Source organism: Lipotes vexillifer, unplaced genomic scaffold, assembly GCF_000442215.2.
Source record: "Lipotes vexillifer unplaced genomic scaffold, Lipotes_vexillifer_v1.1 scaffold419, whole genome shotgun sequence".
NCBI classification, from domain to species: domain Eukaryota; kingdom Metazoa; phylum Chordata; class Mammalia; order Artiodactyla; family Lipotidae; genus Lipotes; species Lipotes vexillifer.
Window position 1 is genome coordinate 1,078,442 of NW_006786333.1, and position 12,401 is coordinate 1,090,842.

At 39.1% G+C, this 12,401-nt stretch overlaps 1 protein-coding gene across 2 annotated transcripts in view; it reads left to right on the forward strand.

Moving 5' to 3' along the window:
- The window catches only part of USP33 (ubiquitin specific peptidase 33), a 51,826-nt gene that overhangs the window by 3,189 nt on the left and 36,236 nt on the right, over nucleotides 1-12,401 (forward strand). The window contains exons 2-3 of one of the 2 annotated variants that reach the window (XM_007458716.1): nucleotides 11,984-12,115; nucleotides 12,319-12,372. In XM_007458716.1, coding sequence (XP_007458778.1) covers nucleotides 12,035-12,115; nucleotides 12,319-12,372 — 135 coding nt within the window. In that variant the 5' untranslated portion in view covers nucleotides 11,984-12,034. Of the gene's footprint in view, nucleotides 1-11,983; nucleotides 12,116-12,318; nucleotides 12,373-12,401 lie in introns of those variants that run through there. The other variant, XM_007458717.1, reaches the window with a different exon arrangement.

A 12,401-nucleotide genomic window follows, 5' to 3' on the forward strand; every position in this document is an offset into this window, starting at 1 on the left:
GGGATCCTCCCAGCCGGGGGCATGACCTCGTGCCCCCTGCATCGGCAGGCGGACTCTCAGCCACTGCGCCACCAGGGAAGCCCCGATGGTGTTACTTTTGTGGCCCTTGTAGTTTCTCCAAAGTGCTATCTTGTAAGCAGACCTTGAGATAACATGGGTGCAGGTGAGATGCCAGGAAGCACAAGTGAGGGAGTGGGTAAAGAGTCAGGAGAGGGGAAAAAAGCCAGTGATGGGCAACTGGGGGTTAATCCTGTGGAGATTTTTGTAGAGCTGCCTTAGAATTGTCCTACTAACTGAAGGGTAGCTGGGGAGTTTTTCCACCTACTCCAGTCCTCACTGATTGAGATTGTTCTTGAAATGTTTCGAGCACTTCCCATTGTCTTAGCTAGGGTTGGGCAGGCTCCTGTTGGTGGAGGTGGGAAGCTGTCAGGATACTATCTGTACCAGCTGCAAGGTGAGCTGAAGGGATGGGGGCCAGATGTCAACTGTGTCTGTTAATAGGCATTCCTATTAAATAATCAAGATGTGAAATAAAAGCCTCAATTTAGGTGGCGATCTAGAAGAAATGTGAGTTGAGAAGTGATGGATAAAAGAAGCAAGCAGTAGAATTTGGTAACTGGTAGAATATAGGAAATGAGGAGGGACTCTAAAATGGCACTGAGGTTTGAGAGTTATGTAACTTGTGATTGAGGAGGGTTGACAGAAGGTCACTGACATTCAAAATAGTTATTTCAGGAGAATAAAGGAATTACAGTGTGTTGAAGAGTGTTGATAAAGTAGAGTGTAGGTGACCAGTCATTCAAAAGGGAAAGTAGGGTGGAGATTTGAACAGTGCTGCCACCCCTACTAGGTACACAGTGTCTGACCCATACTTGATTGGGCCTTTGTTAAATTAGCCTCTAAAAGCCTGGGGCTAGCGCGTCCTGAAATATGGCAGTATGGTGAAAATATGAGACTGAATGTGACATAGAATAAGATTTCTTACATTTTTTAACTATTTATAAAATCCTGAAGGAGGAATTGCTAATATTTTTAGTAGAGGCATTATTTAGATGAATAAATTCTGATTCTTTTTTATAATCAACAATATTCTGGTAAAGAAAAAAAATTGACAAAATTTCTTAGCGTGGTTCTCATTTGAATATGGTGGTTGCATTTGTTTTTCCATGATTCTACATGTTCTACTTAAGTAGTTTTAATGACTGTCCCATAATGTTGATATTCTGTTAATTTAATTACCCCTCCATCTTGCTCAGAAGTGACTTAGGGTGAAAATTACCATCAGCTGATCTGTTCTTCTATTAGAACCCTGTTATATTCATTGATTCTTGTTCTCCATTTCTCTTCCTCTTGCTTCCTCCCTCTTCTCTCTTCCCCCTCTGCCTAGTGTTTGTCACAATTATTTCAACTAGATAAGGCTACAGTTGACTATACTTTGCTGTTATTGGACATATTTTTTTTTGTAGGAAATGCTGATTAATGTTTACAAATCTTGATTAAGGAATTTTATTTAAAGCGGGGTTGCCAGGTTGGAGCTATGCTTTTGGGTGGTTTATTGTGGCAGTGTTAAGAATAGGTTCTAGAACAGCTAGATTGCAGGTAGAGCAATCAATTAGGAGATTATATAGTTCTCTGAATAGACTCAGTAAGCCTCTCATTAATTAGACTGTTAAGGGTCAAAGGGACGGATGTTTTTAAGAAAAGGGAAATTAGAAGATTAGTACTAAATTTCTTTTTCTTTGTTATGGTTTGAACGAAAATTAAGAATGATTAGGGGAAGAGTTATAGGACTGTGAGATCTGTGTGAAGATTTTAAGGAGTTTGTGTTTGTTAGAATATTTGTTTAAAGGACGAGAAACACAATTCTTAAAAGTGCTCATCAGGGCTTCCCTGGTGGCGCAGTGGTTGAGAGTCCGCCTACCGATGCAGGGGACATGGGTTCGTGCCCCGGTCCGGAAGGATCCCACATGCCGCGGAGCGGCTGGGCCCGTGAGCCATGGCTGGTGAGCCTGCGGTCTGGAGCCTGTACTCCACAATGGGAGAGGCCGCAACAGTGAGAGACCCACGTACCGCCAAAAAAAAAAAAAAAAAAAAAAAGTGCTCATCAGGGGACTTCCCTGGTGGCACATTGTTTAAGAATCTGCTTGCCAATGTAGGGGACACGGGTTTAAGCCCTGGTCGGGGAAGCTCGCATGCTGCGGAGCAACTAAGCCTGTGCACCACAACTACTGAGCCCATGTGCCACAACTACTGAAGCCTGTGCGCCTAGAGCCCATGATCCGCAACAAAAGAAGCCACCGCAATGGGAAGGCCGTGCACTACAACGAAGAGTATCTCCCGCTCGCCGAAAGTAGCGAAAGCCTGCGCACAGCAACGAAGACCCAACGCAGCCATAAATAAATTAATTAATTAAAAAATAAAACAGTGCTCATCAGGGGACTTCCCTGGTGGCGCAGTGGATAAGACTCCACGTCTTATCCACTGGGGGCCCGGGTTCAATCCCTGGTAAGGGAACTAGATCCCACATGTGTGCTGCAACTAAGAGTTTGCATGCCACAACTAAGGAGCCCATGAGCCGCAACTTAAGACCCGGCACAACCAAATAAATAAATATATATTTTTAAAAAGTGCTCATCAGCATATTTTATAGATTAAAAGTCTCCACGGACTCTTATTATGGATTGATTTAGAATAAAATAAACTTTTCTGCCTATTGTATTCTTTGCTGATATTGATACATCTATTGTCAATTTTTTTGGCTTGCTTTTGTTGTATAGTAATTTTCTTCTATGGTAAATATGGAAAAATAAGCTGTAAGGTTATTATAATGTTGTATTTTTACAATTGAAATAATTTTGAAACCTAGTATTTAAAATAGTACAGTTGGGCTTCCCTGGTGGCACAGTGGTTAAGAATCCACCTGCCAGTGCAGGGGACACGGGTTCAAACTCTGGTCCAGGAAGATCCCACACGCTACGGAGCAACTAAGCCTGTGCGCCACAGCTACTGAGCCTGTGCTCTAGAGCCTGCGAACCGCAACTACTGAGTCCACATGCCACAACTACTGAAGCCTGCCCACTAGAGCACGTGCTCCGCAACAAGAGAAGGCATCGCAATGAGAAGCACACGCACTGCAATGAAGAGCAGCCCCCACTTGCCTCAACTAGAAGAAAGCTGTGCACAGCAACAAAGACCCAACACAGCTAAAAATAATAAATAAAATTAAAAATAAAATAAAATAGTACAGTTGGGGGCTTCCAGGGTGGTGTAGTGGTTAAGAGTCCTCCTACCAATGCAGGGGACATGGGTTCGATCCTTGGTCCGGGAAGATCCCACGTGCCCCGGAACAACCAAGCCCGTGCACCACAACTACTGGGCGCTCTAGCGCCTGCGAGCCACAACTACTGAAGCCCACGCGCTTAGAGCCCGTGCTCCACAAGAGAAGCCACCGCAATGAGAAGCCCACGCACTGCAACAAAGAGTAGCCCCCACTTGCCACAACTAGAGAAATCCCAGGCAGAACAACAAAGACCCAATGCAGCCAAAAATAAATAATTAATTTTTAAAAAACAGTTTAAAAAAGTAAAAGATAAAATAATACAGTTGGACTAGTCAGATTAGTTGTATAGGAACAGTTGTATAGGTTGAAACTACTGGCAGACAAATCAGTTTTTCTGCAGTCAGAGAATCTTAGAATTGACTTTAGAGCAAAATGCTGTCCTTTGAAACACCTGACAGTTGGTCTTCCAGCCTCTGTGTGTAACAATGATGGGGAACATCCTACTTCCCAAGGTTCCACCTTCCATTTTTATATAGCTCTAATTGTTGAAAATCTTCACCATTGACTGGAGTTGCTATTTCTAAATTTCTCAAGTTATGTAAAAAAGAAAAGATCTCTTTTACTTTGGTCATAATGTCCAAATAATTGGAATGCATGTATCAAGTCCTCCAACTTTTTTTTTTTTTGACTGCTTGGAGCGACTTACAGGATCGTAGTCCCCCAGCCAGGGCCTGGGCAGTGAAAGTGCCGAGTCCTAACCACTGGACCTCCAGGGAACTCCCCTCAAGTCCTCCAACTTTTGCCTTCTGCTGTCTAAACATAACATCCATACTTTCAATTTTTGCTCATAATAGTTAACATTTATTGAGTGCTTACTCTCACTCTGTTCGAAGTAATTTATATATGTTAACAAATGTGTTATATAACACCCCCCAACTCCACGAGGTAGATTTTTGTAATTATCTCAATTTTATAGATGAGGGAACTGAGACACAGAGAAGTGGCTTAACCCTGGTCACAAACCTAGGACATAGTGGAGCTTGGATTTGAACCCAGGTAGCCTTGCTCCGGAAACTTTACTTTTAGCCATAGTGTTGTCTATATGAGGATACAGTTTTCAAATTATTTAAGACTGTCTATGGAAGGCATTTGTATTCTGTAGCTTTTAACGTTCTTCGTAAATAAAACACTCACTATATAATCTACTTAGTTTATGAGTACAATAAGACTGGCTTCTCTTTTTATTCTGAAACCTATTCTGTTGATAAATTGAGTGAGAACTGCACTGTTGTTTCCTTCGTCTTCTAGCATCTAGAATCTAAATACCTGAAACCCTTTTTTTGGCCTTACTTTAGACAGTAGACTCTTTTTTTAAAATTAATTAATTAATTTATTTATTTTTGGGTGTGTTGGGTCTTTGTTTCTGTGCGAGGGCTTTCTCTAGTTGCGGCGAGCAGGGGCCACTCTTCATCACGGTGCGTGGGCCTCTCACTATCGTGGCCTCTCTTGTTGCAGAGCACAGGCTCCAGACGCGCAGGCTCAGTAGTTGTGGCTCACGGGCCCAGTTGCTCCGCGGCATGTGGGATCCTCCCAGACCAGGGCTCGAACCCATGTCCCCTGCAGTGGCAGGCAGATTCTCAACCCCTGTGCCACCAGGGAAGCCCCCGACAGTAGACTCTTTGAATGCCAATATAGAATACTATATCCATCCTTGTTAATCTTAGCTCATTTTTCTAAATAAAATGTCATTTCCTTAGTTATTTTTATAATTTTGTAATTAGATTTAACTAGCCTGTCTTCTGTGTCTTTATCCAGATTTTTAAAAGAATTTTGAACAGTTCTGCCATCTGCTAATACAGAGTTTCTTCTGGATTCATATTAATCTTCTGTGTAACTAATAAATTAGCAACCAGTTCTCATGACAAATTTTTTTGTCACAATCGCTTGATTCTGATTCTTTATAAATAGCTTTACTTTTTGGAATAGACTAGATAATGGAATATAGGCAGTTTTTCAATATTAAAAGGTTCTCCTTAGGTTACCAACTATGTCTTGATGTGTAACAAATATTAATAACACTGGTCCCTATGCTTTTCCTGTATTAAAATTTGAATGTCTGCTATTCTGTTATTAAGATGACCGGGTCAGAATTTGGGGCCTGAAGATTTGGGGATTGTACTGTTAAAAAGTGATATCTTCCCCACCCCCTTCAAAGTAATATCTTCAGAAGCAGTTTTGAATCTACAGATGGGCACTTGAGCCCCTGCCAAAGCTGTACATCATACAGCATGCTATCATTTCAATCTGGAAGATTTTTCAGTTGTTATTACCATCGTTATTGCTGAGGAGATTTCAAATTGTCCAGATAGGGTAGATAGAGGGAAAAGTTGTTTGATAAAATGTCGCAAAGGTCAGGACAAATTGAGGTCAAATTATGGAAAGCCTTAATTTCCATGCACAGTTTGAATTTTTTTTGCTCTCTAGTAATTCCCAACCTGTGATCCCCAAGCTTCCAGAGGAGTCTTAGAGTTTTGTAGATTAATAGTTTTGTAGATTTGTATATTTTGGAGATTAATCCCTTGTTGGTTTCTTCACTTGCATATATTTTCTTCCATTCTGAGGGTTGGCTTTTCGTTTTGTTTATGGTTTCCTTTGCTGTGCAAAAGCTTTTAAGTTTGATTAGATCCCATTTGTTTATTTTTGTTTTAATTTTCATTACTCTAGGAAGTGGATCAAAAAAGATCTTGTTGCAGTTTATGTCAAAGAGTGTTCTGCCTATGTTTTCCTATAAGAGTTTTATAGTGTCTGCTCTTACATTTGGGTCTTTGATCCATTTTAAGTTTATTTTTGTGTATGATGTTAGGGAGTGTTCTAATTTCATTCTTTTACATGTAGCTGTCCAGTTTTCCCAGCATCATTTATTGAAGAGACTGTTTTTTCTCCATTGTATATTCTTGCCTCCTTTGTCATAGATTAGGTGGCAATAGGTGCATGGGTTTATCTCTGGGCTTTTTATCCTGTTCCATTGATCTGTATTTCTGTTTTTGTGCTAGTACCATACTGTCTTGATTACTGTAGCTTTGTAGTATAGTCTGAAGTCAGGGAGCCTGATTCCTTCAGTTCCGTTTTTCTTTCTCAAGATTGCTTTGGCTATTTGGGGTCTTTTGTGTTTCCATACAAATTGTAAAATGTTTTGTTCTAATTCTATGAAAAAATGCCATGGGTAATTTGATGGGGATTGCATTGAATCTGTAGATTGCTTTGGGTAGTATAGTCATTTTCACAGTATTGATTGTTCTGATCCAAGAACATGGTATATCTCTCCATCTGTTTGTTCATCTTTGATTTTTTCATCAGTATCTTATAGTTTTCATTTTTAAAAAATAAATTTATTTATTTTTATGTATTTGGCTGTGTCGGGTCTTAGTTCCAGTGTGCGGAATCTTCGTTGTGGCATGTGGGATCTGTCGTTTCAGTGAGCAGGCTTCTCTCTAGTTGTGGTGTGCGGGCTCTTGAGCATGGGGGCTCAGTAGTTGTGGCACGCAGGCTCTCTAGTTGTGGTGCACAGGCTCCAGAGCATGCAGGCTTAGTTGCCGCATGGCATGTGTGATCTTACTTCCGCGACCAGAGATCGAACCTGTGTCCCCTGCATTGGAAGGCAGATTCTTATCCACTGGATCACCAGGGAAGTCCCAGTATCTTATAGCTTTCTGAGTACAGGTCTTTGGCCTCCTTAGGTAGGTTTATTCATAAGTGTTTTATTCTTTTTGTTGTGATGGTAAATGGGACTGTTTCCTTAATTTCTCTTTCTGATCTTTTGGTGTTAGTATATAGGAATGCAAGAGATTTCTGTGTATTAATTTTGTATCCTGCAACTTTACCAAATTCATTGATTAGCTCTAGTAGTTTTCTAGTAGCATCTTTAGGGTTTTCTGTGTATAGTATCATGTTATCTGCAAATTAATTCTCATTAAGCTGTTTAAATACCAGAACATTAATAGCAGAATGGAGAGAACTAATCTTTCTCTAGTCCCCCTTTCTTCTTTGCTGTGAGGCAACATTCTGAGTACATAACCTTCAAAATTGTATTTTTATGCTTTTACAGTGGATATGTACATACAGATACAATGTGCTATTATGCATGTTTTGTTTTGGGGCTTTATTTTTTTTTTTGAACATTGTTTTCTTATTTTTTTTGTTTTTTTTTTATTTTAACTGAAGTATAGTTAATTTACAATGTATTAGTTTCTGGTGTACGGCAAAGTGATTCTGTTGTACATATATATTTTTTTCACATTTTTTTCCATTATAGTTTATTACAGGATAATTAAGTATAGTTCCCTGTGCTATACAGTAGGACCTTGTTTACCTGTTTTATATATAGTAGTTTGTATCTGATAATCCCAAACTCCTAATGTATTCTTCCTTCAGGTTTTAAATTTTTACTTCAGTGGTATCATCGAGAATGTATTATTTTGCATCTTCCTTTTTTTCCATTCAACATTATGTCCTTTAGATCTATTCATGTTGATAAATTATCCATCCAGTCCATGAAGTTAAACTGATGTGTAGTGTTCAGTCATGAATATATATACATATATATATGTATATGTGTATATGTATATGTATATATATATATCCAATCTTGTATTGATGCACTTAAAACATTTTACAGTCAAAAGTGAGATAACATACTGTCTAGAAAGCAGTGAGAAGAACATTTCCATCCTATTGGCAAACATTGGTATTAAGAAGAAAATGTATAGTTTAAATACTTTTATTATTAAGTAAATAAAACTAAGAGAATTCAGTTGCCATATTTAGGGATTAAGAAAATAAAACAGAAACCAAATAGGACATGGGGATTAAAGATAAAACTGTAGTTAATGGAATTGGAAACAACAAAACAAAAATAGTGGGAAGGATAAATCCCAAAGCTGGTTCTTTGCAAGGACTGATGAATTAGATAAACCTCATATAGAAGAGAAGAAAATGGAGTAAAAATATGCAATATTAGGAACGAGGAAGGAGACATCATAGATAGCCAGGTATAGGAGAGGTTAACGGAATTTTATGCAAACCTTCTTGAGAATACTACATGTTATACCATGATGTCAAAGTTGAAAGTTGAGATTAATGGGTTTTTTTTTTTTTTTTTTTTTTTTTTTGCGGTCCGCGGGCCTCTCACTGTTGTGGCCTCTCCCGTTGCGGAGCACAGGCTCCGGACGTGAAGGCTCAGCGGCCATGGCTCACGGGCCCAGCTGCTCTGTGGCATGTGGGATCTTCCCGGACTGGGGCACGAACCCATGTCTCCTGCATCGGCAGGCGGACTCTCAACCACTGCGCCACCAGGGAAGCCCTATCTTATAATTTTTTTTAATTAATTAATTAATTTGTTTATTTTTGGCTGCATTAGGTCTTTGTTGCTGTGCGCGGGCTTTCACTAGTTGTGGCGAGCGGGGACTACTCTTTGTTGTGGTGCACGGGCTTCTCATTGTGGTGGCTTCTCTTGTTGTGGAGCACGGGCTCTAGGTGTGCGGGCTTCAGAAGTTGTGGCACGTGGGCTCAGTAGTTGTGGTTTGCAGGCTCTAGAGCACAGGCTCAGTAGTTGTGATGCATGGTCTTAGTTGCTCCACGGCATGTGGGATCTTCCTGGACCAGGGCTCGAACCTGTGTCCCCTGCACTGGCAGGCAGATTGTTAACCACTGTGCTGCCAGGGAAGCCCCTGTATATCTTATAGTTTTTGATTGGATGCCAGACATTTGATTTTTACCTTGTCAGGTGTTGGTTGTTTTCATTCCTTTAAATGTTCATTTTTTTTCTGGGACACAGTTAAATTCCTTGGGAACAGTTTGACCCTGTAATGCTCTCTTTTGAACTTTTTGAAGGCAGAACCAAAGTAGTCTTTCTTCTAGGGATAATTTTTTCCCAATACTAAGGTGATACCCTTCTGAGTATGCTATTTTATTCCTTCTGTATTATGAAATCTTTCAACTCTGGCTGGTGGAAACACAGACAGACCTGGGTTGGCTTTGAGAATTGTTCTACCTGCTCCTTTCCAATAGTTCTTTCCCCTTCTTAGGGGAGTTTAATCACAGGCACATGCTCATCAGTACTGGTTGAAAACATAATGGTAGCCCTTTACGAATCTCCAGAGTTCACTTGCTCTCTATTCAGTTCTTTACTGTCTGTTACTCACCTTGGCCTCCCTGAATTTTCAACTCTGTCTCTTCAACTTAGAGAGATCACCAAAATCTGTTTGAGTTTTCTTCTACCTGTACTGTGGCCTAGAAGGAAATTCTCTCCAGGCAGTAAGTTGGGATAGTCACCTTGTTTTTATCTTCTTATGGATCAGTGTCTTGCAGTACCTGTTATCCAGTGTCTGTGTCTGAAAACCATTATTTTATATTTTTTGGTCTGGTTTCTTACTTATTTGAGAAGGTAAATCTGGTCCATGTCGCTCCATTATGGTTGCAAGTGGGAGTATTTGGATAAGAGGGAGAAGATATCTAATTGCAAAAGGAAGTGAGAGGTGGGTGGGAAACCCTCCTCCATACATAAATAAAAAATGGAAAATATGAATTATTTTAAGTTTAACTTTATGCTCTGAAAGTCAGGAGCATGGCTTATGTAATATTATGTAATAATGTGGTATTTATAAATAATGACTTATTCAATATCAACCCCAGTGTTATTCCTGTTGTATTTTGTAGGTTGCAGTATAATATTGGGCTTATTTGATTTGATTTGATAGAACCGTTTTATTTAATGTGTTTTCTAATGTGTTAATATTTCAGCACATTTATAACTGTTTATTCTTTCCTAGAAAGTTTCTTAACTTTTTCCCAAATAATGTTCTCAAACCCCAAAGATGAATGAAAGCTCATAAAATGCCCTGTTATTAAGAATGTACAATCTGGGACTTCCCCTGGTGGCGCAGTGGTTAACAATCTGCCTGCTAGTGCAGGGGACTCGGGTTTGATCCCTGGTCTGGGAAGATCCCACATGCTGCAGAGCAACTAAGCCTGTGCACCATAGCTACTGAGCTTGTGCTCTAGAGCCCACAAGCCACAACTACTGAGCCCCTGTGCTGCAACTATTGAAGCCCACGTGCCTACAGCCTGTGCTCCACAATAAGAGAAGCCACTGCATTGAGAAGTTTGCGTACCGCAATGAAGAGAGCCCCCACTCTCTGCAACTAGAGAAAGCCCATGTGCAGCAACGAAGACCCAACATGGCTGATAGATAGATAGATAGATAGATAGATAGATAGATAGATAGATGGGTAGAATGTACAGTCCAAAGAAGACCTAGAAATCCTTACTGAGTTAGACTTGAGATATTTACTTGGAAATCACTCACTTAAACCATTCATAAGATAATCTGGGCATTGAATGCAGTGTATAAGTTTGCTCTATGATTCATAAGATTTAAAGTAGAGGTAGATAAAATTTAGTGACAATACAGTACATTGTGATGTCTTGGAGGAAATTAAGTTCACTGGGATTGCAAAATACTTTGCCTTCTGTTTACTTTAATGGAATTGAGGAAACTCCTGAAGAATATTAGGAAAATTATTACTGATTTGGGAAACTACCTCAGTCTTAAACTGGTTGTCTCATAGGGGAGGGAGGTCTGAGACCTTTACTGGTCATATAAAAAAACCTCAAGGGATGATGCAAAGTGCCTAATAAAGTTTTATGTGTATGTGTAGTATGTGCTACACACGTGACATGTACTACCTCATTTAATCCTTACGGTAGGAGTACAACATTCAGCACTTACTGGTATCTTCAGGTCTATTTGACTTTAGAGTCCTTGGCTCTTACCCATGAGATGTATAGGTGGATTCAAATCCTAGATTGAATCCTATGTTAACAATGTGAACTCAGTTAGGTTTTCTTCTCTTATTAGCTTTATATGCAGATGAAGATAATAATGGTGCCTATCTCAGTGTTGTTGGAAGGATCATATGATAATGTGGTTCTCAACCTGGGATGACTTTGTCCCCAGAGGACATAATTTTACACTGTCTAATGACATTGGTTGTCAAAGCTCAGAGTGGTAGTAGTGAGGGTGTTCTGGTATCTAGAGGGTAGAAGAAGGAATGTTGCTAAATATCTTACAATGTACAGGACAACCCTCCACAAGAGATAATTATCTGGCCTGAAGTGTCAGTGGTGCCAGGGTTGAGAAACTCTGATATAAAGTGACTATGCTGGTTTATTGCTAGGATACCAAACTATTTCATTTATATCATCAGTGGGCTATTGCTAGTGTGAAAATGAAGGTTTCCATTTGAATTCTTTTTCTTTTCAATTCCAATTCTAGCCTAAGGGTTAATCTTTTTAAACGAAAAATAAGAGGGGATAAAAATACTTAAATTGAATAACCTGAAGTTTTTTCCCTTTTATTTACCTCTAAAAAATGAAATGGGAGAAAGGGGAAAAAGCAGCAAAAGTAATGGAGAAACAAACTTACATTGACTCATAGGTATCAATTTTAATAAAATGATTATTTATTAGTAGAGAAACTTCCAGTGTTGAAATTAACTTCAATTGTGAAAGTACCCTAGATGTATTTGAAAATATACACTTTTGTAGGGCAAACTTATAAACATGTATGCTTCTTGTTTTATCTTTTAATAATTTTTAATATATTAGCACTTTTAAAATTGACTTTTCTGGTCAATTTTTCTGTAGGTATTACCTCATTTGGAAAGCCTTGAGAAACAGGAAAACATTTCTAACAAAATGTCAGCTTTTCGAGGTCATTGTCCGCATTTGGATTCAGTTGGTGAAATAACTAAAGAAGATTTAATACAAAAATCTCATGTAAGAAAGAGGGCTTTTTTTCTTCCTTTAAAAAATCCTTTAAAAGATCATATTCATTTTTCTCCCAAATATGTTTTTTCTATAGATTACTAAAATATTCTATGTTCATGAGTCCAAATTTTGTATATATGATATTAGTGAATGTATATATTTGGCTGTATTTATGTAACGGTAATGTTGTCTGTGTGATTTTCCTTTCATAGGGTTCTTGTCAGGATTGTAAAGTCAGAGGACCAAACCTTTGGGCGTGCCTGGAGGTATGTGTATGTTTCTTCTGAAAAGTTTG